The sequence below is a fragment of the Pholis gunnellus genome, assembly GCF_910591455.1.
Source record: "Pholis gunnellus genome assembly, chromosome: 8".
In the NCBI taxonomy this organism is placed as follows: domain Eukaryota; kingdom Metazoa; phylum Chordata; class Actinopteri; order Perciformes; family Pholidae; genus Pholis; species Pholis gunnellus.
The window spans coordinates 10,092,303-10,119,484 of NC_136534.1; the positions used below are offsets into that span (position 1 = coordinate 10,092,303).

Here is a 27,182-nt window from a genome sequence, read left to right on the forward strand (position 1 = left end):
GGTCAAACAAACAGCTCCCTCCACATGACTGTTATTAACCTCTGGTTCACACTGCTTAAAGGAAGTGCCTGCCAGCATGTTAGACGTATTGGCACTAAAAGTCCAATTCAATCAGAATTTGAAGGAAACATGAGGGCTTTGTGCTTATTCATCCACGTTGACCACGAGGTGGCTGTCAGTGTCTGCGGGCCCTGTCAGACACGGCAGGGCGGTAGACTCCGGTGTTTACAAGCAAGGTTCATTATTCCTCCAGCCAAATTGATTTTCATTGTGCAGATGACGATGAATAATGATGGGCTTGCTTTTTAAGGGGACACTAAAGTCCCTTCGGAGGCCTCCAGGAAAATACTTTTATTTAAATTTGTGGACTGACGGCTACAGGGTGTTATGTTTCGTGGCCTTGGATTTATCTCTAAGGTGTTCCACAGTAGGTTGGTTTCATTTCAGTTCAAGCTTATTCTCACTCCTCGACCCCCGTAAATCACTGCATCCCCGTGGAGCCAGAAATCTGCACTCACAGCACACTACACTCACTGCAGCGAGGCAGCAGCGAGAGAGAGAGAAAGGGATGCTATAGTGGATCTCTGTCGCCATCTAGAGAAACATGTACCCCTAGCTGAGTTTCATGACTTGGGTGTCCAGTGAAGGAGTACCCACCTCAGCAGACCCATGTTGTCTTTGAGGAACGGAATTTAAAGAGTTTTTAGATTCGGCTGATATAAATATCTTTGATTTACATTGGCGTGTGTTATCACCGCAAGACATTTCAAACGGTTCATCAGGTTATGATCGTTTTAAAAAAAGCAAATAAAGATGGAGAGCAAAACACTGATTTCTAAAAAAAAGCAAATGTACTTTTGGTGGTGGAAGTCATACACCCCGCTCTCCTCCGGCGCGCTGAGTGAACAGAATCAAACACACCCACCGGCAGAGTCATGTGGTTGGTCATGAGGAAGTAAACAGGGAAGAGAAGATCTAAAGAGGCGAGTGCTTTTGCAACAGTCTATGGCTTTTAAAATGTCCGGATATTTAAATTAAATCACACAGGTGTAAAAAAAAGAAAAGACAAAAAGGTTCTGTTTACCACGGTATGTTGCATCTTTTCACGTCGGGTCGTCTGCAGCATTGAAGGCTAATCAAAGTAGCTAGCAGGCTATGCTAACGTTAGCATGACCATATAATGACTACATTCCTCAAATTCTTCCGTTTAACCAAACAAATACATTAAAAGCTAAACGAGTATTCTCAATGTGTGTCGATGTGTCTTCAAGGAACCTGGGAATTGTGAAACCTCAGCGTGTTAAAACGGTACCAACGCAGACATTACAGGATTAACGTTAAAACCTGTCAGAATGAGTGTAACTGTAATGCATTAAAGTACTTTAAATGCTTGTCGCGGTATATTCCCAGTGAGAAAACCTCCATTTTCATACACAGAGATATACAGGACTGTCTCAGAAAATTAGAATATTGTGATAATCCCCATACGTGTGATTTAGTTTACTGAACCAAGCTGAGTGTTTTTCAAGGCTCAGGAAACCCCTTGGTGTTTCGAGTTAATTAGACGATTCAAGTGATTAGTTGAATACCCTACTAGTATACTTTTTCATGATATTCTAATATTTAGAGATAGGATATTTGAGTTTTCTTAAGCTGTAAGCCATAATCAGCAATATTAAAAGAATAAAAGGCTTGCAATATTTCAGTTGATTTGTAATGAATCCAGAATGCATGACATTTTTTTTTTTTTAATTGCATTACACAAAATAAAGAACTTTATCACAATATTCTAATTTTCTGAGACAGTCCTGTATGTGATATTACTAGACATTTGCTAAGTAACGGTAATACTAATGTAATAAGCTATTTCCTGAACCTGATCTTTGCATTTGTCAGGAGAAGTCAGAACCAGCATCAGTCTGGATGATGCCATTTATGGACTTGTTCAAAGACACTTGAGCAGGGCGGATGAAACTAGTCTGTCCAGATGAAAAAACTGCATCAAAAGGTGTTGAATTGAACTACCTGCTGTTTTCGAACATCCTGCCTTTCCTTCTTCTTTTCCCAGCTGGAGTATTCGAGCAGCCAGTCTGCTGCCAAACACAGGGTCACGGTGTGGCTGATTCGTGCGCCGTCCTCCTCCTCTTCCTCCAGACGCTATGGTGGACTTCCTGGCGGAGAACAACCTGTGCGGCCAGGCCGTCCTCAGGATAGTCTCCAGAGGAAATGCCATCATTGCCGAGCTCCTGCGCCTCTCTGACTTTATCCCGACAGTTTTCAGGCTCAAGGACAAGAGCGACCAGCAGAAATATGGAGACATTATTTGTGACTTCAGCTACTTTAAGGTATGGATGTGATCAGGGCATGCATTTTTTGGGGCCTTGGACAATTAGTTATAGTGTCTAAAGCTTAATATACAAGTGCTGAAGAGACAACCTAACTCCATGTGCATTTGGTTGACTAAAAGGAGGTGGATATATATATTTGTTCAGTTAAAATAACCGTATATCCATCAGCATGTATCGTTTGAGTATCGATTGAGTTTCCTCAGTGAGTTCCTCCTGAGTTTCAAGACGTTTCTTCTCCGCCAGGGTCCAGAGTATTACGAGGGGAAGCTGGAAGCCAAACCTGAGCTTCAAGACCTGGATGAAGAGTTCAGAGAGAACAACATCGAGATTCTGTCGAGGTTCTATCTGGCTTTCGAGAGTGTCCACAAATACATAGTGGATCTTAACAGGTAAGACAAGACCAGGCTATTTCGGTTTGTTTTTTCAGCTCACATTCAGTTCAGTCAATTTAAGAGTAATTGTGTTTTGAGCTGTCCTATAGAAAGAAACAACAAAAACACAGTCCCCGACCTTGATTCAAAGCCCCTCCCCCTTCCTCATCCTTTTTAAACCACGAAACACGATGAAGACTGTATTACAAGATGTTATTATTGAATTTTCTCCTCTCTCCAGATATTTGGATGACCTACATGAGGGTGTTTATATTCAGCAGACTCTGGAGACTGTGCTTCTAAATGAGGATGGAAAACAGCTTTTAGTAAGTAACACACATGCAAATTCGTTTTTTTCATTTTTCTAACGTTACACGAACAAGCTAGCATATTCTAAGTATCTGTGATGAGGTCATATCAGAATGAATTGGCTGTTTCGCCGCTTTGATGATTGACTTCCATCCGAAACGCATTCAAACTAACCGACAACGACACATAGGGAGCTGATTGTGTATGTTTTCTTTCTCCCCCCCCCCAGTGTGAGGCTCTCTACCTCTATGGAGTCATGTTGCTGGTTATTGACCAAAAGATTGAAGGCGAGGTCAGAGAGAGGATGCTTGTTTCCTACTATAGATACAGGTGCGCTTGTGACCCACACACCCACACACACACACATTCACGACACCGTCTCGCTGACTCACGCGCTCGATGGACTCAATCCACTCGTTTGCCGGTGAGCCTCGCTCACAGCAAAGTTGAGTCACTTTGCGTGACTCTCATGTGGATTTGCTTAAAATATGAACGTTATCGTTGGTGTACCTGATCTCTGTTTATCCCTCTCTTTCTGCCTCTCAATATCAACTCTTTATGTTTTTGAAATGGGATATTTTTCCTCCTTTCTACTGTTTTCAGACATTATCTTACGTCAAAATATTTGTTTCTTTATAATTATAATGTTCATACTTGAATAAATTTTCATCTCCGCAATGCCGGGATACACACAGAATTGATCTGAATTGATCATTTTAGTTCTTTATGGCAAAATTATTCAATCATCACATTATGCTTTACCGGTGATAACAACAAGCAGCATGCGACCTTTATCCTCACTTGCCTCTGTCTGTAAACCCCCCCCCCCCCTTTCCTTCAGCGCTGCCCGCTCATCGGCCGACTCCAACCTGGATGACATCTGCAAGCTCCTGCGCAGCACCGGCTACTCCAGTCAGCCTGGATCCAAGCGGCCGGCCAACTACCCGGAGAGCTACTTCCAACGAGTTCCCATCAGCTCCACTTTCATTAGCATGGTCATTGGGAGGCTGCGCTCGGACGACATATACAACCAAGTGAGAAACAACATTTGGCCGAGCATAACTTTAAACTTTTGCTAAAAATAATTTTAAAACTTTAAATTAGAGTTTAAGTTTATTTAATATTTGAGTTCACTTTTTTTGTGAAAATGTCCTGTTGTAGGTTTTTAGGAGACTGTTTGAAATGTTTGGGACCTAAAAAGCACATTTCCCCTCCTGTCCCGTCAGGTGTCTGCGTACCCTCTACCAGAGCATCGTAGCACAGCGCTGGCTAACCAGGCCGCCATGCTCTATGTCTGCCTCTACTTCAGCCCCTCCATACTGCACACCCAGCAGGCCAAGATGAGGGAGATAGTGGACAAGTACTTCCCTGACAACTGGGTAAGACATTTGGTACACGGTGGGAATCTGCACCAATAATGTCATGCCAGTAGACGAGAGCTGAATGTAAACAACGTAACAAGAATGTTATGCCGTGTACTGTGGTGGGTTTTGGCTTTTCTAACTGAAGTGTATGTGTTGTGTGTGTCCTCAGGTTATCAGTATTTACATGGGGATCACAGTGAACCTGGTGGAGGCCTGGGAACCGTACAAAGCGGCCAAGATCGCGCTCAACTACACCCTTGACTCTGCCAACATCAAAGAGCAGGTATTAAAAAAAAGTTGGATTGGCTTCAATGTCGCTCAGCCTTCAGCTTTGCCAAGTTACAGTCCTTCAGTGTGACACACTATTGTATGCAGGTACTGATAACTGCGTCTGCAGAATTTGCAAGTCATCCAGTGCGACGCCAGAATTTAAATTGAAACACGAGGGTATTAATCAAATCAGTGACTTTAGAAAAGACATTTTTAAACTTATCTTGAAAAGTTTGGGAAAAGTCGGCGAATGCAGATGAGCTCAAATTGAAGCACGGGCTCTAACAAAGATGCATCGTAGTCATGAAGAACTCTGCACCCATAGCAGGAGGAGGGAGCCAAGTAATCCTTGTTTAGTGAGTCATCTGCAGACATTGCCATGCTTCCTAAAGGCCTCTTGTGGGCGTGAATGAATGACTTTTAACCACATGTCTCCACCATCGCTGTGTGTTTAGGCCTCTCGATATGCAGCGAGCATGGAGAGCCTGAGGCCTCAAGTGCAGCAGCTGCTAAAAGAAGGTTTCCTCAGGGAGGAGATCATCCTGGACAACATTCCCAAACTACTCAACTGTCTGAGGGACTGCAACGTCGCTATCCGCTGGCTGATGCTGCACTTAGCAGAGTCAGGTGAGAACGTCGGGTAGAATTTATTGTAAGAAATGTATGTTTTACTTCATTTATGCAGCAAATTTCACTTTTGTCCTTTTCTAGTTGGTGCGAGCTGGAAAGTTCATATATGTTTGTTGCAGACTTCCAACTTTGTGACTTTTTCTTATGTTTCTAAAAAATAGGTCTTTCATTTCCAATTCTTTTCTCACAGCCTATGACCTAAACAACAAGCGACTGCGTCAGATCAAAGACCAAGTTCTCAACGACTCCAAGTACAACGCCAAGATCCTGTTCCAGCTGCTGCTGGACACTGCTCAGTTTGAGTTCACACTCAAAGAGGTGAGCGAACGACGACGGGGAAAACATGGAAAGATAAAGAGTCGAGAGCAAATTGTCATTAATATTATGGAAGATGTTCAACGAAGGAGGATGGACACGGTGTTGTTTAAGACACAATGAGTAGGATTTTCCTTAAAAAACAATGTAACCGCTGTCGACATCCATTAAAAAACGTAGTCACCAGGTGCTAGATTGTAAGAACGCATCCAAGAGGAAGCTACGAAAAAAGGTGGACACAATGCCAAAAAAACACCACGGGGACAAAGCTCGTTCCTAAATGAGAGAGAATCTGGGGTTGACTTTCACAAACTGGCGAGCACCGCGACCCTCGTTGAGCCGGGGAGGATGGGCCAACTTTGAAAGTTGTGTTTACAAACCGCAACCACAAATCCTGCTCATCGTGCCTTCAAGCTGCTGTCAAACATACCGAGCGCTTCTCTTTTTTTCCAGCCAGAGTGAAAGTGTGAAATGAATACCAGAATAATTCCTCTGATCCAGCCAACTGTGTTTCTCGTTCGGTGCGTCCCCGCTGTCGTCTATTAGCATAGACAACATATGGCTAGCCGGTCTATCATTAGGAGAGGACGCAAATTTAATGTTCTCATTACACATCTCGTCCGACTAATCCCTCCACATCGACTGAGCGTCTGTGCCCGTCCCTCTTCCAGATGTTCAAGCAGATGCTGTCAGAGAAGCAGATCAAATGGGAGAGCTTCCAGAAGGAGGGGTCAGAGAGAATGACTGAGCTGGCCGAAGTCTTCTCTGGCGTCAAGCCTCTTACCAGAGTGGAGAAAAACGGTGAGTTGCACTGTCAGGATGGATAAGGTGAAAGGATTACATACACACACACACACAGCGAAGAAGTGGTACCGACTAAAAGAACCTCAGCCGTGCTGCGTTTCATGCTCTGAATGCGGCGGATTATCTCAGTGTTGGAACTCAGAATGCTTAAATGAGTTTAAGCTTCAAGCTGTTCAAAGTCAAATGTTGAGGCAGGGACACATAGAGGGAGAAATGCATCAAGGACACGCATGCAGGGAGAGGCGGATTACATTTACATCAGTCAAACTTCTGTTGTTTTGCGACTCTAGCTCTAGTAAAGACCCTTTTTTTTTTTTTTTAACCACCACTTGTGAGAAATACTGATAACACTCTTTCTCCACCCGCACCACACACCTGTATTGCTCCTCGCAGAAAACCTGCAGGCCTGGTTCAGAGAAATCTCAAAGCAGATCGAGTCTCTGAACTACGAGGACTCCACGGCTGCCGGGAGGAAGACGGTTCAGCTCATACAGGCTCTCGTTGAGGTGAGCGACATGAAGGCATTTCACCCCGGCTTTACATTTTCACATAAGACCGACAGTGCTGAGCGTCCAGATTTGATTTGCTAAAATTTCATTGAAGTCTTCTGACCGTATAATTTGAATTTGATAACATTATTTGAATAATTTGGTACTATATTGCAGAGTTAGTCTGATAGCCTTGACTTCCTGCATATAGCTAATAAGTGGATCCAATAACAATGTATGCAAACGGTAGCAGATTAAAGAGACAAAACAAACTGCTATGAAATGCATATAAATAGAGACGTACATAATAGATTTGTATTGTTGTCACGGTGGATTGTCATGCCCTCATTTTCTTTTCGTAAAATACGAAATGGAACAAATATGATTTACACATAAACACTGGGTTGTGTTTATTTTTACAGCTATTGAAAACTGTTTACACAATAAGCTCGTCCTTCTTCTTAGCCAGCACCAAAATGTACTCAGAAGTTGAATAGAGGCCAATGGAGACATGGAGAAAATAAGACTGCCAGGCGAGTGCCTCCCACCCATCGGATACAGATGTGTGACTGCAGTGCTGGTTGTTTGGTCTTCAGGTCCAGGAGTTCCACCAGTTGGAGTCAAACCTGCAGATCTGTCAGTTCCTGGCTGACACCAGGAAGTTTCTGCACCAAATGATCCGCACCATCAACATCAAAGAAGAAGTGCTCATTACTATGCAGATAGTTGGAGACCTGTCCTACGCATGGCAGATAATTGACAGGTCAGTACATCCTGATAAACAGTAAAGCCATACCAAGAAATCCCGGGAAAGAAGAAGATGGCAATGCAAACGCGAATAAGCAGGAAATTAAGCTTTGAGAACACACGGTTCAGTGAAAAGCTCCTCAACAACATAAATATAGGGACAGATGTGTCTTTGACATTGTCACTCAAAGACAATGAGACAGTCTGCTTACCTTTTTAATATGAACCGCCAAGAAGAACACAGTGTTGCAGGCGTCTCTACAGAGGAATTCAACTGTTTGTTTTTTTATTCTGCAGCTTCACATTGATTATGCAGGAGAGCATTCGAGTCAACCCGTCCATGGTCACCAAACTGAGAGCTACATTTCTGAAGGTTAGGACCATGTGCGCACGCTCACACAAAGACAAAAGAATAACAACTTCAATTCTTCCCAAAACTTGATTGCCTTGATTTGGAGAAGAGCTACCTGTGATGTTAAAATAATGATTGTGTGTGTGTGTGTGTGTGTGTGTGTGTGTGTGTGTGTGTGTGTGTGTGTGTGTGTGTGTGTGTGTGTGTGACCAGCTGGCATCTGCATTGGACCTTCCATTGCTGCGGATCAACCAGGCCAACAGCGCTGACCTGCTGAGTGTTTCACAGTTCTACTCTGGAGAGTTGGTGGCTTATGTCCGAAAGGTACAGTGAAATAAAGTCATGTTGCCACCTATGAGCTTACAAAGATTTATAGCAGAGAGGACGTGAGTCTTTGACATGTCCTGTGGCAATCACAAATGAACACTGTTTCAAAACTCTTTCACGACTTTAACAAATGAGCTCCGCATGCTGTAAATTATTGTGGCGGCTGCAGAAACACCTGCGGTCATGATTAATGTTTCTACAACCATCTGTTTTGCAAATCTACCCCCAAAACGGCAATTTAGTGGACGTCTATGCTATCGCCTTCTGGTGTCATCATCCACATCCTATGTTACTTTATGCTGGAGGACTGGCTCCTACTAGCTGTACACAAGATTTTTCATTTCCAGCACCGTCCACCATCTGCTTTTGAAGACTTGTCTCGACTCTTCTTGTCTTAAAAACAAACCCCTCAAAGGTACAAGGTGTTGGATTCATGTTGGTGCTCAGTTTTGGGTTTTTTATCTTCTTGTTTCCAGGTGCTACAGATCATCCCAGAGAGCATGTTCACCTCTCTGGCCAAGATCATCAAGCTTCAGATCCACGACATCATGGAGGTGCCGACGCGGCTAGACAAGGACAAGCTGAAGGACTACTCCCAGCTCGGGGCTCGCTATGAAGTAAAACAACCGTTCACTTCACAATGTGCACGTAGCTCCTGGAGTGTGCTTCAGAATGTCATTGAAGTCGTGAGAAAACATCTTTAGATATTAGCTAATAAAGCTTGTGTGCTGCAGTAATCATACTAAGCTGGCGTTTCTGAAATTACTTTTCATTTGATGTGAATGCAAATTAGAAAAGAAGGCTCAGAGACTTACTTGAATTGCATTAATTAGGCTGATATTGAGAATTAAAAAATGTCACTCAAACGTGATCGTTATAGAGTTGAACTTTTGAGTAGAATTTCAAATTGAAACTTTAAACGAAGCAGCATGGAACATTTCTATTTACGCAGGTTAAGTACACCGTCAGCTGGCGTTCATCTCTCTTTATACTAAACATCCCTCTGCTTCTTGTGATTACAGGTGGCTAAACTCACCCATGACATCTCCATTTTCACTGAGGGGATCCTGATGATGAAGACAACTCTGGTTGGGATCATTAAGGTAGACGATGTGACACAGCTATTTGGACTTGGTTTCCTACTTTTAGCATTATGATGGAATATTAAAAGACGTTTAGTTGTTGTTACAACATGCAGGCAGGGATATGTTGTCTACATCTGCCTCAGTGCAGCTGAAGAAGAAGTAACTGGATTCTACTTTTCCAACACACTGTGATGCTTTAGGTGGATCCCAAGCAGCTTCTGGAGGATGGCATCAGGAAGGAGCTGGTGAAGAGGGTAGCTTACGCTCTCCACAAAGGATTGATCTTCAACCTCAGGGCTAAAGTCAGACTTCAGATCTGCTGATCGCTGAATACTTTTATAACAGCAGTGAAAAATGAAAGCGATGAGACTAAACAAGAATCTTCCTCTCTCGCAGCCTAGTGAGCTGATGCCCAAGTTGAAGGACATGGCGGCCACCATGGATGGGTTCTACAGGTCGTTTGAGTACATCCAGGACTACGTCAGCATTTACGGCCTTAAAATCTGGCAGGAGGAGGTGTCCCGTATCATCAACTACAATGTGGAACAGGAATGCAACAGCTTCCTCAGGACCAAGGTCAGCCCAGCTCAACACAGTAGCACGCTTCTTGCGGGTTTCTGGTCACATCCCTGACCAGTGCACCAACAATCAATAAGAAAACGCTCTGGTCGTTTGCGTATTCGTCAGTAACGGGGGAGTTGATTCGTCCGGTTTCTTTCCTTGCTTCCAATCAGATCCAGGACTGGCAGAGCGTGCACCAGTCCACCCACATCCCCATCCCAAAGTTTCCCTCCGTGGATGAGTCTGCCACCTTCATCGGCCGTCTCTGCAGAGAGATCCTCCGCATCACGGATCCCAAGTATGTCTCCTCAAATATAAGAACTAAGTAACTTACATTTATGTGCTAAAAAGTCTTGTTGGCAAGTTATTTGACCACGTCTGCTGTTCACAGATGTCGCCTCACAAAAGAGATAAAGGAGAACCCGTGTACGTGGGGACATGTGCTTTTCTTTCTCAGAACAACTGAGTTTTAGATGAAGAAACAAGCTTTTGTCATGTGCGTAGATACTGAATGTTGCAGTCTTCCTCAGCTCCCTGACAAACATTGGTCCTTTCTACAGGGTAACGTGCTACATCGACCAGTTGAACACCTGGTACGACCTGAGGAGCCACCACGAGGTCACGAACAACAGGCTGTTCTCTGAGATCCAGAACACTCTGGGTACATTTGGCCTCAATGGACTAGACCGCCTGCTCTGCTTCATGATTGTCAAGGAACTTCAGGTAATTAGCATACAATAAAGCTCTCAGGCTGTGCAACAAAGCTACCCTAAGGCTCTTATCGGGGACAAAAAAATGAATGAATCCAGGTGTGTAAGGGCTTTCTTTAATGCATACACTATGCATACCTGAATATATTTGCACCGTTAGCAACGTGTTTCTCCCATCAGAACTTCCTGATATGGATTCAGAGGACAATCCTGAAGGACAAAGCTGCGGTGGATGTTTTCAAAGCCATGCTGGGTGCTGTCAACCCGATCCAGGGTATCGTGGGTAGGTATTCATTATCGGAAATCCTTCAACCTGCCAGCGTCTTTTTTTATTCCTGAAGGAGAATTAATTTGTTTTTTTTATGCAACAGGTAATGCCAGCAAAGTGTACGCGAGCGCTGTGGGCAAAACCCAGAAGATCTGGGGCGCATACCTGGAGGCCATCATGAAGGTACTGGTCCATGATGTTCCCTAATGGTGTGAATAGAAAATGATTATTGATTACTTTAATTTAGATATTCGTCCTGTGCTTACCTGCCACTCTGTTTGTTGTAGGTTGGTCAGATGCAGATTCTCAGACAGCAGATCGCTAATGAGCTGAACTACTCCTGCAAGTTTGACTCCAAACACCTGGCTGCTGCCCTGGAAAACCTCAACAAGTCAGTCAAGTCTCACCACTTTATTATGACCATTTATTTTGCCAAGTACTGGTAGTATATCAATGACTGTTAAAAAGATATGTGGTGTGTATTTTTCCTGATTAAAATTGAAATCAACTCTTACTGTGCCCTTGCCAGGTCTCTGCTGGCCGACATTGAAGCTCACTACCAGGATCCATCGCTGCCCTACCCTAAAGAGGACAACACTCTTCTGTATGACATCACTGCCCACCTGGAGGCCGCCGGCATTCACAACCCACTCAACAAGGTCCGGAGATAATGAGCGTTGTTTGACAAATAATAGTTGTTTTTCAGAAACCACCACAAACTGAAGCGTGTCTGTCGTTGTCTGACCATTTTTCTTGCATTTGTGTCTCTCACAGATCTACATCACCACAAAGCGCCTTCCGTACTTCCCCATCATCAACTTCCTGTTTATTATCGCTCACCTGCCTAAACTTCAGTACAACAAAAACCAAGGCATGTTTTTTTTTCTCCAGTTTACTATGTTACAGCTTTTATCGCACCGTGGTTCACGAGTTATTAAGTTGTACAGTCGTGAGTGCAACAGGTCAAACCAGTGTGCCCACATGGTATAACAGGCACCTCTTACAGTTTCAATGTAGTTTTTCATCCTTAAACCCGAAGGTTTAAGGATTGTGAGCCCACCAGATGCTTGTTATAATAGTGATGAGTGATGTGGTGGATTTTACAGTCAGTGTGCCGGACTTGGTACGTAAGGCTGCATCAAACATGTAAATGGCCGCTCGACTTTTCCCAGGAATGACCTGCAAGAAAGCCACAGATCCAGTTGACTGGCCTCCGCTAGTGCTCGGCGTGCTCACCCTGCTCAAGCAGTTTCACTCAAGATACACACAGCAGTTCTTGTCTCTCATCGGTCAGTTCATCCGCTCGATCATGGAGCAGTGCACAAGGTAACAAGTCAGACTTGACTACATTTTTTTTTTGTGTGTGTGTGTGGTTTAAAATGTTGTTTCTGTTTGCTTGATCCGAATACTTTTATGAAGTCTATCCTTTTTATGGCTTTATGGACTCACGTTTGAGTTTACATTTGACCCCATTATAGTCAGAAGATCCCTGACATGCCTTCTGATGTGGTGGGTGCGCTGATGTTCCTGGAAGACTATGTGAAGTACACAAAACTGTCACGCAAGGTAGGCCAACTTTGACCTTAGCATTGCTGATAGTAAGGTTGTTCAAATGTGGTAAATTATAACAATTGATATAAACTGCGGGTAGCTTTGATTTCTGACAGTTCTACCCTTATATGTTGAGCAGCTGTATTGTAATGTAATACCTTTATTATGTATGTACTACCTTTCAGCTGTGAGAAAGTTTATCATAAAGCACCATGCCCTGAATAAGACTATAGACATGTTTTGAGCACTTTGTCTTGTATTTTTACGTACTGTGGGATAGTAATGTATATTTCTCCTTTTTTCCTGTATTCTTAAGGTGGCCGAAGCCCATGTGCCCAGTTTCATTTTTGATGAGTTCAGAACAATACTGTGAAGATCTGGATGAAGCATCTTCGTCATGCACCACTATGCTTTTGTTGCCATACGTTTTACATTTTGACTTGTCACATTAGGAAAAGCATAGGTGTGTAAAAACTAAACTGAAGCAGCAAAATTAGAAAAAAAATCACTTTATTCATTTTATTATTTACAGACTGTGCTTCAATGTCTACCATGAAAAAGCTTGTTTTACTTACACATTTACACATTTCATTGACCATTAATGTCTTAATGCACTAATAATAGATTGTACATAGATATAAAATTTAAATAGCTTATTTGCCTACTTTATGTATTATCACTTTGTGCCATTTTCAAATAATATTTAGTAATAAATACGATTGTTCATAATATCTTGTGTTGTTTCTCTTCAGTTGATAAGTGGATCTTTTGGTCAAGGCCTTTATTTTGAAAAGAACAAAAACAAACCTGGAAGTATCTTGGCTGTAGTAGCTACTGTTGTAGTTTTTCGCGGGTGATTTGCGTGTTTTCTTGTAATGCATTTCACGGTTGCTTATCTTCTTAATAGCATTAGTACAACAAACGGACACAGATAAAGACACTGCTACTTCACACTCATACCGGAAGTAGCTCGTCAATTCACGTTAGCTAGCTAGCTAGGCTAACCAGACCAGAAGCTAGGACGTAAACTTTAGCAAGCGAGGCTAACGCAGCTCAACTTTGGGTCGCTTGCAGTTAGTCGGTGGTCTCAGTAGATATAAGATCGTGATGTCTCTGAGCGCCGTTCACGGAACACTGTCGAGTCTGAAGTCGTGTCAGGCGGACATCGGGACAGGAATGGACGTAGTGACCGATGTGGCGATGGACCTGGCGGAAACACAGGGTAAAGAGGACACGTTTATTAGCCTGTTTGTGTCTACCGTAACGCTAACGTTACAGTCACCAGGGACATTCCCAAAGTACCTGGCTATGATAGTAACGTTATTTTTGATTGAACAAGTGTATTTCCAGTAGTGGTAATGAAAAGTACATGACGTTACAGTACTTGGAGTAACGTTACAATGTTGAGGAAAGTTACTTACTATTCCATTTAATGCTAACGTTACTCCACAACATTTCAGAGGGAGTTATTGTACTTTTTAACCCACTACATTTATGTGGCATCTATAGCTTTGTGTACTTAAAATATAAATAATTTACAAGCAAAATCCATCATAGGGTTATAACATGTGATGCATTAGAATAGATTAAACCACCCAACAGTAATAAGTAGTTTAAATTAGCTCTACCGTGACCAGCTAAGATACATGTTAATGCATCAATGATAATAATAATTCTGGAATATATGAATATACTTGCAGGGGCCAATCTGCATGATGAGTATATATTTGTACTTTTGATACATCTGTTGCTAATACATCTTTTTTTTTTTTTTTAACATAAAGATGTTCAATGCAAGACTTTTGCACACAATGTAGTACGTTTATAGTGTGGTATTACTACTTGTACTCGAGTAAATGATCTGAATACGCCCATCACTCTGTGTGTGTGCGGTTATGTTACAGATGAAGGGGACAATCCGGGCATCAAGGAGATGGAGGCCATGATTCTGGAGTGTGCCAAGCTGGACAGAGAAATCAACCACTTTGTTGACATTGTGCAACAAGTCACATCAGAGGTGAGAGCAACCCGCCGCCGTCTAATCACATGAGTGGAAAACATTTCCCCTTATACTAAAGGATCGGGTCAGCTTCAAGATGCATCACCGGGATAAGGGCTTGGATGTACAAAAAGTGCGTATAGACGAGTGGTTCTTTGTCAGGTCATTGAGCTCTCGCTTCGCTGCGTCCACACCGATTTTTTTTTTTGAGTGGCAAGTCTTAATGTCAAGGTGTTGGTTTTAAATGTCAGGGAAAACACTGAATTTGACTAATTGTAAAGGTCAAGGAAACGGCCTAATCTACTTCCGCTTGTGTAGGTTAACACACAGCAGCCCGAGGCCATGTTCAGCCTGTCGGCCAAAGTGAAGGAGCAGTTCGCGGAGAGAATAGCCAGACTCTCTGACGCCGAGCTGCAGAGTCACCCCAAGGTAATGGCCTTCATGGACAGCATGAAGAACTCTCTCAACCAAGGTAAGGGGCCCGGAGAGATGGGAGAAATAATCCAAAATGTATGCACTGCTGGACTCAACGCAATGTATTCACGACTTTTAATAAACTTTGATCATAGCTGTGCTTGCAGGAGGGCTGCTCAGCCGAGCAGAGAGAAGTCTTGGGAGGGGTCCTTTTTTTTTTTTTTAGAATAATTAGCTGAATTTTAAAACGCACAACTCCCTTTGTTCACTGTTGATTAATTAACTTTGCCTGTCACCCTGTAGCTGTTATTTTCGGCTTTTTAATTGTTGTCCTTATTATACCCCATATTAAAAACGTAGCCACGCTTGGGCAAGGCCATATGTTGAGGTTCTCTGTTCCAATGTTATTTCCCCAGTCTGACTCATTCCCAACAGTTGCATTGTGGGGAAAAAAAACCCAGACTATGAGATCATTTAATGTACGGTCAACATAATGTATTCTGTGAAGCCTTAACTCATCAACCATCATTCTTGTTCACTTTAAGAGTGTCAAATCACCAAATTTTTCGCACGGAGGGATACTTTATGAAGCTTACATTTTGCTCTCTTAACGTCTAAAAATTGGAATATGTAACCTTATTGGCTTGGCCATTGCATCAACGCTTGGAAGAGCACACTGTATAAAGTGAACTTTATTCATGTTTTAAAAAAAGGGGAGATTGCTTCGTGTGTGTGTGTGTGTGTGTGTGTGTGTGTTGGATGCCTGTGTGAGCATATCTTCTTACATACATGTATCTGTTGGTGTAATGTCTCTAGGCTATGTGTGCTACTGTAAATGTATACGGCTGTGTTTCTTACATCATTATGGCATTCCATTACATGCTGAATTAGCTCTGAATTTATTACCACGTTTCTGTATTCCATAAATATAGTTTCAGCCATATCCATGTCCTTCTCGCTGTAGAACCTCCGGCCACCGTGTCATCCATCCAGTACGTCACTTATTACTGTGGTCGGACATTTGGAAGCTCACCGTCTGCATGTTGTGTTTTCAGCCAACCAAGAGTCGGTGGAGAACATGGAGGAGCTCGATGAAGACGTCGCTGTTACACAGAGCCAAGTCAACTTGACCTGCCCACTCACACAGGTAGACTGCTGCAGCCTGCTCATGTGTTATTTCTACCAGTTTACATATTCCAGTTGAATGCTTTTTTTTTTCTTCTTATTTCAAAACATTTGCATCTTATTACAACCCTACCTGATCTCTGACAACAACATACAGTATTAGTTGCAGTGTCGCAAAGACATAGGAAACCACCTTGATGTTGATGTTTTAGCAGCTGAACATTTGATAACGCCGCTGTGAATCTGTGTTGAAGGTGGAAATGGTGAACCCGATGAAGAATAAGAAGTGTAACCACCACTATGATGAAGCTGCCATACTGGGCCTGATCAAAGCAAAACAAGGCCAGAAAAAGAAATGCCGGTAAGACACACTCTCCCTTGGAGGACTGTTTTGTAAGTAAACAACTTGGCGTGCTGCCTTGAGACCAGCAGTCGGCCTTAATTCACATTTTCTTTATTATCCTGCTTTGATGTCGGAATGAATTTAAATGTGGCTGCTCCTAAAGGAACTCTGATGAAATCCCAGCGCCGGCTTCTGTTGTCGTCAAAGACACCGTCCTATCGTCTTGAGTCCCGACTGTGGTCACCGCACACGCCTTCCATGCACAATTATAGCAGCAATGCTCAAAGGGGCCGTATTGTGATTAGGTGTCTTGACTGATGAAATGCTGTTGCACTTGTAACCGCACTTTATCCTCATCCTCCCCAAAGTGCCTGTCGGTATCAATGCAGAGATGTTTTTAACTCGCGCTTGCTCACATTGGAGCGAATTTGCATATTCTATTTGTGCGTTTAGACGGCCTTTTAAGCGATCTTTGTCTGCCCTCTAGCTGTCCTGTGGTGGGCTGTGGGAACACCGACGTGAGGCAGTCGGATCTGATTCCTGACCAGATGCTGAGGAGAAAGATCCAGAGCCAAAAGAGACACAGCAGCCGCACGTAGTACTGTTTTGCATTTCTAGTGGCAGAATCTTTAATAATATACCCCGTGCCAAGGGAATTAATTGCATTTTAGGAAGGAGTATGTTGTTGGCAGTATTTATGAGCCACTTGTTGTCATCAGTCGTCGGTTGAAACTAGTTCTACTCAGAGATTTGTACCTGAGGAAAACTCTGCCATCCGGCAAATTAGATTTTAATAAGTGATGATTTGTTTGTATTTCAACTGGAGTATTTTTTTTATGTAAATAAAAGCGGCAGACCTTTTGATAAATGAATACGGCCAAAGTTGCATTTGTGATTGGGAGTGACTGTAGATATGTTTGTATCATCGTAACACTATGCAGTACGTTGACAGAACCACAAGAGAGCAGTGTTTGCATGAGGACACAGGATCTATGTTCAGAAATACATTTTTCATCTCTGGATTATAAATTGTATATTCCAGGTGTGATGGAGGATTATTAATAGCGTTGTGACCTCTACTGGCAACTATGAATCCAGGAAGTGCTCATTTTAGTCTTTGCTCATCATCGAGCATATAGAAGTGTATGCACTTTACATATTTAAAAATGTTAATCTTAATGTGACTTGTGATCCTCCTTATTAAAATAACAGTTTCTTCTAACTGAAGTAAAAGCTAAGCTTCAGGAGATACTAAATTCATTTCCTTAAAAAAAAAAGTTATTTGAATGAGCCATTAACAAACCGTTGTCAAACATCTGCAGGAATGCACTTTGCACTTATGTGATTAAATCTCTCCATCCAGCCTGCTCTCGCTCCTTGTAAAGGGCCTTTGTTCCAAAAGAGAAACAAACAAAAGGCTGTGTTGAGATGAAACTAGGTGAAGCTAATCTTTTAATAACCTTGCATCACGCATTTTCAAAAAAATCTCTAATTGCTCTTGCCCCTCCGAAGAGTACGTCACGCAGCACTAAGAGCATTTAGCCCATCGAGATATTAACCGGCAACAAATGATCTTCATTCATTTCTCCACTCTACTTCGTTGTGAATTAGCATTCTGCGAAGCTAATCGTGGTTACTGCACAACATGTGAAGTCACAGGTAATTTAACAACAACACTTCAATTAGTGGAGAGTGCACGCAAACAAGCATCCGCACTGCATTCGCCGTATCACCGGCAGAGCCATTGAGCTGTTTCTTTGGAGGGAGGCAGAGCTGTAAATATCCTCAGAAATTCAATCACAATATTGTACAGACATGCACCACTGAGGGGGGAAAAAAACCCAATCAATTCCCCATAGATGTTTGCTTTCTTCTGGTTATGTTTGATCAGGAATTCACATTCATCTGTTCAAAAGCTCCAAGAAGTATGTGTAATGGCTGCCTGAGACACTGTGTAAGCCTCAATAGCTGGCTTGTCCAAGGAGGGGTTTACCCTTTTTGGCAGGAAGTGAACGTAGTCTCACTTTGTGGCTCAGGAGTCCTGGCGCAGAGGGTGGATGGAGAAGGGGGAGAACGGCGCGGCTCAGATCAGACCGGTCGGTGGTCCAAAATTCTGGTTTGATTTGAGGTGTCATGCTTTTGTCCCCACTGCTTTCTGGGGCTAAATCCAAACAAGAGTCTGGTTCATTGTACTGCTGACACACTGCCCTCATGACTTCCCCCTCTAAAGTAAATACAACTATTTCCTTTACACCACAGTTAAGGTTGCAAGTGAGAAAGTACTGTGAATTGTGCACAGACACAAAACAATGTTCAACACTACTGTACCTGATGTAACTACTACTTTCATGATTAATCCTGCATTCAGAGTCCCGTGGTCCTACTTGTACTGTTAATTGCAAACTTGGAATATCCTCCTTTTTCACTGCCATGTTGACGCGTCGCCACGTTAAATGCTCAGGTCTAAATGATAAAGTGAATGAGTGCTGAATTTCACTTAGCTGCCTTGGTTTTCAGGGAGCAAGTTGACTTACTGGGACATTTAGAAAGGACAGAGACATTGTTGATGGCAATTAGCAACACCTGTGCTTTTGCTACAATGACACGTCAAAATGTCTGCTGGAAAGAAAATAGGTCTACTGTGAAGTTCAATGCAAGCAGAGTGAATCTCAGAGATACTTAACATTTCTGTTGCGATATCCCCGCTGGCATCAGTGATGTGTAGATCATTATAGCTCAAGAGGTTTGGAGGAAAAATGTCCAAATCCAGTGCAAAGTTATATAGAAAGCATCATTTAACTCTTTAAAGTCAGTCTGTATTTGATTGTATATCTGGGTTGTTTTTGTTAATGACGCAACCTCAAGTTCAAGGGAGCATTGTTACTGAATACATTTTTTATTTTCTTATTTCCGTAGGCTATAAACGTGTTTATCAAAGATATTGATGTATAATCCAGATATACTGTATGCTCCATGCTGTATGTTTTGGACCATTTGTGATTATTCTCCCCCCTTCAAAAAAAATCACTGTATTGATCACACGTTGACTTCAGTGTGTATGTGTTGTAATGAGAACTCTGTTTGTTTTTTAAATTATGTATCCCTATAACATCCCACATCTCCATATTATGGGTTGCAATGAAAAAATATATTTATATAAATAAACATATTTTTGTTGTATTTTCATCCAGTATACTGTATACTGAACACATAACATGTATTACACTATATTGATTAAATTAATTAATAAAAAAAAAGAAGTGATAAACTCCTTTCAATAACCTCATAATAATCTCATATGGTAGATTTGTTTCTACTTATGTAAAGTAAAGTGAAGACTGAATAATGTAAAAGAGGAGAGAGGAATAAAAGGCGTACTGTCGCTTTAAATGCACCTCCCAGCAGTCGCTGGGTCCTGGGTGAGTTTCGCTGCAACACTGTGGTTCATACTACAAACAGACAGACAGTACAGCAGAGCAAACCACACAACAGCCTCCTCCGCGCACAGGAAGGAGCGTCCGCCAGCGCCGTCTGAAACCCTGTTTTGCTTTTTTTTTTTTTGTTACCGATGTGACGACAGGGGCGCGTGAGAAAGCTGCTGCCAGGAGCCGAACTGCAGGTGAGTCCGTCTGCTCTCCTGAGACTTTACTGTGGACTGACCTGTAGAAGATGAACCGGACTGGTGGTGGGGTATACCGGTGAGAGAGACTTAACATGACGGCAGAAGTGTAGGTGATGTCAAACAGTAGGCTACTGAGGCGGTGTAAGAAGTGAATGTAGCAGTAGTTATATCCGGTGAGTAGTAGCCTATGTGGGAAACTGTGAGCCAACAGGTGTGTCAGGTCACACCTGTTGGGAATGTAGAAACAGCGCAGAGTAGTTCTCTGAGTTCTTTGTTAACGCTTCTGTCTTGTTTATTTGTGTACAGGTCGGCGCAGTTGGCGTTCGTTTGGAGGACGTGCCCAGCCGGACATGGATTATTGGTGTCCGTCTTCACTGCTTTGGATTTAGTTGACACACGGCACAACGCTGCGCCTTAAACCCTCCGTCTCTCCTCCCCTGGTTGAAGAAAGAACAGGTGGATCCTGTTTCTGCGTTCGTCTGAATCCACCTCCCAGCATCCACCTGTCACCTTTATGGGGAACCAGGTGGAGAAACTAACGCATTTGACTTACGCAGAGGTGCCAACGTCTGACCCAAATGGGTTCGACCCGGAAGACGACGACGGACCGCGGATCGGCGTCTCGTACATTTTCTCCAACGACGACGACGAGCAGGAGGACAATTTGGACCGCCACGCGGTGAGCCACGAGGAGAAGCCCTTCGACCCCCGGGACGAGCTGGAGTGCGCGATTTACTACCGAGAGGAGTGCGTCTACGAGACGAACGCCGGAGCCGCGACTCACTCTGCGGAAAGTCTCCTGAACAAGTGCAGACCGGGAGACCTGCTGGAGTTCGTGGCCACCGGACAGTATCCCCACTGGGCCGTGTACGTGGGGGACTTCCAGGTGGTCCACATGCACAGGGCCGAGATAAAGAACAACTTTCTCACCGATGTGAGCCAGGGCAAAAAAGGCAGGATAGTGAACGGCCTCTACAGGTACCGCGCGCTCCCGCCGGAGATGATCGTGCGCAACGCCCTGGACCACGTTGGGTCGAGGGACCGAGAGCTGTACTGGAGAAACTCTGAGTGCTTTGCCGCTTGGTGCCGCTTTGGCAAACGGGAGTTTAAAATCGGAGGGGAGATACGGATAGGCAAGCAGCCGTACCGGTTGAAATTGCTCTTTTCGGAGAAGAAGACTCACGTCCTGGAGTTTCAAAGCCTGGAGGACGTGATCATGGAGAAGAGGAGGAACGATCAGATCGGCAAAGATGCTGTGACGCAAGAGCTGGCCAACCACTTGAACGCAACACATGAAAACAAAGAGGAGCGTTTTGTCAACTGACAGCGGATGCTCTGGTCACCTGGTGCTGGTTGGAGCTTTAGCTTACAGGAGGTGTTCAATGGGGGGGGGGGGGGAGAGACACATTCACACTTTTCATGCTGGAAAAACAAAACCCGTGTGTTGTTTGAGGGAGCAAATAACAGTTTTGCTTTTTTTCCCGTGGGCTTTGTTGCACCGTGCCACACTGCAAACAAATCACAATCCAAACAGGGAGTTACAATTTGAACAGTTGCTTCCTCCAAAATGAGAGGAAAGGCCCCGACTTGTTTCACTCTCAAGCGCGCTAGCAAAGCAGATCACGAGGGTTAAAGACAAAATCCCCACATGTTGATTTGCTGCGGAACGAAATGGAAATTGGAAGTGGCAAATGTCCTCCCTCCTAAGAAAAATGTGATTTTGACACACTCAACCCCCAAGATTAAGTGACTTGCTATGATGGATACATTTGCATCGGAGCTGCACCTGCAGTCTAATCATTTGGGGATGAAGTCAGAATTGCCCATAATTATCTTTCTAGTCCAATGAATCTTTGCACAGAGGAGCAAAACCTCTCCAATGTACTTGTACCTGACGAGAGTGCTGAAAGCCCTCGGTCCTGTACGACTCAGGTGATGGCGATCAATACAGATTGGACGAGAGACGAATGCTTGTTTTTTGTTATTGTGTGCCAACCTTGAGGGGGTGCCCTTCTTATTGCTTTCTATCCAATCATCACTCAGCTTTACCCACTCTTTGACCACTTTGTGGACACAGCTATGACTGCACTTTGACTGATTCACCCGTGTCAACAGTTTATTTTTTGGAGCAAAAAAAGATGTTTGTATGAAGGAATATGGAAATAAATATATATTTGAACAGTTTTATTTTTTCTTCTTTTTTTTTGGGCAAAGGATTGCAACTTTAACATTTTAAATGATTTATGGCACTTCTGGTACAATGCTAATAAATACTGTCAAACCATACATCTCAGGAAAAGTAGGAGAGGTTTTTATATGAGCTCACCACATCCTAAACACCAGCATTGTGTTTCACTGCACAGACTCTTTTGAAAGCAACAACACCATCACTTCACACCCCAGAGGAGCCACGGCTCTACCTGTTCAACCAGTAAGATCCCAGGTTTGCCGTTTGTTTGTTGGGGTGGAGAGCGTGGGCTGCCCGACAGTTAAAGCGGTTAATGCTGCTAGTTTTGATCTAAATATTTGCCTCCGAGCAAGCAGCTCCCCAAACTACTCACGCATCAGGTTTGTGAGCTTGTGTTAAGTTGTGTTCCAGCCGTGCTGGACATGTTGCTTTGTTTACACCTCTGCTGACTGAAGATAAAGTCATTTTTTCAAAGTTTAGCCGCAGGCTCACAATGTTCCTCGACAGTATTTGGCTTTCTCTCCTTCCGCTGGAATTAAATTACATTTTGGTCAAAATGGGCTTAATTTTAACTCGGCCAAATCACATCCCCATTCAGTTTCTATACACTGTGTAAAAAAAGCATAATATATATATCCGATGTTATAAAATTCCAGTTTATATAACTTGATAAGCTTTAAATTGTGATGAGAAACAGGCCAGGAATGTCAATTATTTATCAGCTCACAACAGGTCAAAATGTAGATATCTCTGACATTTTAAATGCCAATGTGTGAGTAGTGGCAAACAATGAAAGCCGGTGAAACACTTAACAGTACTTTCACATACAGAGGCTGCAACGGAAATTACAGCAGGCTCTGAGGTTGTTTTGAACCGTGAGACATCTTGTTTTTTTCTCCCCCCCCCCCCCCCCCCCCCCCTGTGCTCTGTGTTTCAGAGGAAGCTGATGACTCGCTCATAGCCAGCCATGAGTTACTTGGCCTGTTTGTTTTCCTCTGGTAATATTTGCATGGAGATAATACTGTAGTCATTTTGCTGCAGGTAAGGTCCCACTGGACCCAAAGCAGGATCATCATCAGCACTAGTACCGAATAGGAAAGCTGCCGGACACATTACCATTTCTTCAATCCTCTACGGTCTACCCCAGTGATGAAATCTAAAGTGTGTGTGTGTGTGTGTGTGTGTGTGTGTGTGTGTGTGTGTGTGTGTGTATGTATGGGAGGTATATTTATGATAATCAGTCATATTTTTTTTCTTTTTAGCAGCAACAGATTCCGAGCAGCATTTGTCACAGCCCACGATGTTAAAGCAGCTTCCAGTAGAGTACAATAGTGAATATGAACTCCCATTTTTCATCATGTGAGACAAAGCATTATTCAATTTGGTTCTTTCTCCACACATTTGTGTGCTGTCTATGATTTCCCAAGCTATAAAAAAAAAGTGGTACAATAACTCTCAGCGAAGAAAAAGGCACCAAGCTGTGAGCTGAATTAATAATAATCGGAGTATGGTTTTATTGTGCCGCTTTTCTGTCAACTCTTAAAGCTGCCCTGTGGAGTTTCCTGTACACAAAAGCTTCTGTTCACTTTCAGTGTTGCTCACCAAAATACAAAGTGTGTGTCTTTGAGGCCTAGCATACGTATTTTCTTCCTCATAAAACATTTGCAGTCACCTCCTACGCCGCCTTTGTTGACGCGACGTGATAACAGCTGTTACTACATCAACTGTTGAGCGGCCGAACCGCGTGAAAACAGACCAAACAAAACAGGGACCCGATCATGAAAACTCCACGGGTTATCTTTTATTTAGCTTGTCTTTCATTCAGTCCAGTAGCCCAAGAAAGCTGAGCCAGTGCATTCCTGATTAAACTCTAATGACTCCAGAAAAAAGGCCACCAGCGTGATCTGCAGCCCAACTCGATTAGATGCGACTTGCAAGAGAGAGAGAGAGAGAGAGATCTTTTTACCGCGACACAGAAAAACGTGTGAAACCATGGGGAAGCTTTGGGTTTGACATATTGGCTCATTCATATCAGCCTTTTGGCCAGCGAGTCTGTCATGTTTCCCGTGGAGGATTGGAGGAAAGCCCACACCCTTCAGGCACAACTGGCAACTTTACAGAAGTTGGGGACGAGCCAGAGCTCAAATCAAACCCACCCTGTGTTTACAGAATGTCATTATCTAACAACTTCTTCCAACCCGCAAACATGTCTGAACTTTAGAGGAGTGTGCTTATGAGGAGATTCTATCTGACAGGCCTACAGGAAGTGGGAGTGTGTATTTTGGACGTGGCTTTAAGCCACAGTGAGATTGTTATCCGTGTGGGACAAAAACACTGTGGAGCTGAGAGATGGATAGTGTGAGGACATTTGACAATCTCAGGTTATGTGCTCGACTATTTAGAATATGAATCTCACTTTAGGGATTTTAATAGATTCCCAGTTTTATTTGCTACTCAAACAGCATCTATGAGCTGCTAAGGTTTTTGCCAATAGGATTCCTCTTTGAGCAGCAAAGAATAGGATTTATGAATGGCTGTTGGGAGAGAGAGTGAACTTGTAAGATAAGATAGGAAAACAGATTGCCCTTAGATTGAACCATTATTTTTTTAATCCAAATTGTGCCAGCACTGATGAACAGCAGAGTCTGATACTCGCCACTTTCCAGTCATGTCAACAGTTCACTTAAAAAAAAAAATATGAATTTGTTTTCTCAGATTAAAAACATCCACTATAGACAGAAGCAGAGTGCTGCGGGGTTTATGTTTGTCAGGCCAATTTAACTGCCCACTCACCTGAATCATGTTTATGCTTGTGTTTGGAGAGACAGTTCCATTTCCTGTGAATTAGAGCGAGTGTAATGAAACTCCAAAATTAACGGCACTGCATTCATTAGCAATTATTGATCCACAGTGCTGCAACTCATGCAACTTTGTTTTCTTCTTCTTCCACATTTCACCGTAAACTTTACTTCTTGCGCCATCCACTTGCATGTGGTCAATCATTAGCATGGGACTCGCCGTTTGACTTGGACTGAACTGTGTTTACTGTTTCGTTTCAGACTGTGATTCTTTCTTGTCCAGGCGTGGGACGACCGTTTGTTTTTTCAGCTGCACAATGGCAAAGTCCATTCCTTCCCAGCTCTATGGAGTTGTAGCGTTGCTCTCCTTTTTCAAAGCAACACTCCCATAACTTAGTTTTGCACTGTTTGTGCTGCCCTTGCTACCTTTCAACTGCACAACAATTGAATTTAGTTTGTATGCTGCCACGCAGACAGACGGGAACTAATGTTCCCTTCCTTCCTTTGTGGTTTCTTTCACTTTCCTTGACACATGTGGTTTGGTAGGACTGAGCAGAATGTGAAGGTAAAGCCTCTGTTAACAGCTACGACTGGGGGAAGTGCTGAGCTTTGAATGATCAGTTTAAAGACATCATGATGCTTTCGACGAAATAACAAAGGAAACAAGAATACCAACGTAGCAAGTCAGGCCGGGTGAAGCTGCAAGACATCATGTGTAAGGATAGCTTTGTAAGACAATCTAAGAATATCTTTGATTTGATCATTGTGACGAGAGGAAGAGTGTAGAATTTGTGCTCGTCAGAATGGAGTCAGGCCCTCTTTCAGTTTGAGCTGTCATGTTCGGTCAGCCAGGCCTGTCTGGTTTACATAAGCAGAGCCAGACAGCAAGAAAGAGCCCGCGGGAAGCTTCAATAAACTGACCCTGTTCCTTTGGATGGTGATGGATGAATGAACGAATAAAAGAAAGAAAGAGAGGGATGGGAGGCTTGAGACCTGGGCGAGAGAAAGGCAACAGAGACCACAGTGGTTATTAAAACCTCATACTTGAACCGAGATTTGTTGCCTTCAAGCACTCCGACCTGTTTGTCACTTCAATTATTTATGGCTGATTCAATAGTTATCAACATTCGTCTTATCCTGAGTCACCACAGAGAATCCTGCCCTGCATCTTCAGCTCTGCTGGCTAATTGCAAAATTACTTTTTAAGCTATGTCAAATTATGCCAATTATACAGTTGTAGGCCTTTCACAAAAAAACTCTTCTGTTCTGCCTTAGTATCTGACTACTTTACAGAGAGTTTAGCTTGAGTTACATTAAAATATTCAGAGATCAATAGAAAGACTATAAATGTATATATATATAAAATCATACATACAGTACATTGATAGTATTTTAGACTCATGAAAACATTCGTAAAGTAGTCCCACAGTTTTGGAAAAGTGTCAGTTTTGTGATTGGAGTGTGCTGCACCTGGCAGCAAGAGTCATAATCCCCCGACAGTGATTTTGGCAATTAATAGAGCCTACCCTCGCGGCAGTCTTTACAAAACTTCCTCCCAGATCCCAGGGAATCAAATTAGTGCTTATCACAGTTCATGCTCTTCTTTAATTTCAATTCCACACTGCTGCTCCTGTGCAGTGAGTTTAATTGTCAGGGTCAGAGCTGGATTTTCTTATGTCCTTCACCAATAATAATAATTAACAAAATCAGGTATGCCCTCATGCTGTACCGCTCTTCCTGGACACACTCTTTCCTTGTTTGCCTTTTTGCTTTTATTCTGCTGTTCTTATTTTAAGTAGTTTCAGTTGACCCCCGATGATGTCCATGACTCAGACTTTTTGACATTTGCTTTTTGTGCTAACTGTGCCCCATTCTTTCTAATGAATTGCAGATATTAGAGGACTGCAGGTGGTTTAGAGAAGTCCTGTTCTCCTGAGCACCACACAGTATGAGAAGCAGTGGAGCAAATACTGCTACGAAACACTTGACCGACTACAGAGTCATGATCGTTATCAAGCGTCTAGAGGAGTCCACAAGCAGGCTTGTTCTACAATAGCCTTGAGTGGTATAACACTTTGGCTAAATATGCATTCAGAAGACATTCGGCTTGTAGTGTAGCATAACAAAAACAGGGAAACAGCTAATTGTTAACTAGTAAACTTTAGAGGTGCTAGTAGGCGGTTTTTTGTAACC

General features: G+C 43.0%; 3 protein-coding genes across 5 annotated transcripts; all 3 read left to right on the top strand.

The window, feature by feature from the left end:
* Positions 1-947: 947 nt before the first annotated feature.
* Positions 948-13,182, top strand: washc5 (WASH complex subunit 5). 2 transcript variants are annotated; one of them, XM_079164102.1, is made up of 29 exons: positions 948-983; positions 2,069-2,345; positions 2,592-2,737; positions 2,961-3,045; positions 3,258-3,358; positions 3,870-4,062; positions 4,255-4,407; positions 4,562-4,675; positions 5,118-5,289; positions 5,483-5,610; positions 6,279-6,408; positions 6,805-6,917; positions 7,496-7,662; positions 7,944-8,019; positions 8,212-8,322; positions 8,802-8,942; positions 9,348-9,428; positions 9,611-9,712; positions 9,807-9,986; positions 10,145-10,269; positions 10,532-10,694; positions 10,862-10,964; positions 11,053-11,132; positions 11,237-11,340; positions 11,479-11,608; positions 11,724-11,820; positions 12,122-12,275; positions 12,428-12,515; positions 12,817-13,182. In XM_079164102.1, the coding sequence occupies exons 2-29, from the start codon at positions 2,160-2,162 to the stop codon at positions 12,871-12,873; spliced, it is 3,480 nt and encodes a 1,159-aa protein (XP_079020228.1). In that variant the 5' UTR covers positions 948-983; positions 2,069-2,159; the 3' UTR covers positions 12,874-13,182. The 2 variants fall into 2 exon arrangements, with proteins under 2 accessions (XP_079020228.1, XP_079020229.1); XM_079164103.1 differs by having other exon boundaries at positions 950-1,088.
* A 173-nt stretch (positions 13,183-13,355) lies between these two features.
* On the top strand, positions 13,356-17,253 carry nsmce2 (NSE2 (MMS21) homolog, SMC5-SMC6 complex SUMO ligase). 2 transcript variants are annotated; one of them, XM_079163967.1, is made up of 6 exons: positions 13,356-13,722; positions 14,405-14,517; positions 14,818-14,971; positions 15,969-16,060; positions 16,293-16,399; positions 16,545-17,253. In XM_079163967.1, exons 1-6 carry the CDS (start codon positions 13,608-13,610, stop codon positions 16,606-16,608), a joined length of 645 nt encoding a protein of 214 aa, XP_079020093.1. In that variant the 5' UTR covers positions 13,356-13,607; the 3' UTR covers positions 16,609-17,253. The 2 variants fall into 2 exon arrangements, with proteins under 2 accessions (XP_079020093.1, XP_079020092.1); XM_079163966.1 differs by having other exon boundaries at positions 16,869-17,253.
* Positions 17,254-19,844: 2,591 nt separating this feature from the next.
* lratd2b (LRAT domain containing 2b) lies at positions 19,845-22,187 on the top strand. Its single transcript, XM_079164178.1, has 2 exons — positions 19,845-20,000; positions 20,310-22,187. Exon 2 carries the CDS (start codon positions 20,518-20,520, stop codon positions 21,325-21,327), a length of 810 nt encoding a protein of 269 aa, XP_079020304.1. The 5' UTR covers positions 19,845-20,000; positions 20,310-20,517; the 3' UTR covers positions 21,328-22,187.
* The last annotated feature ends 4,995 nt before the right edge of the window (positions 22,188-27,182 follow it).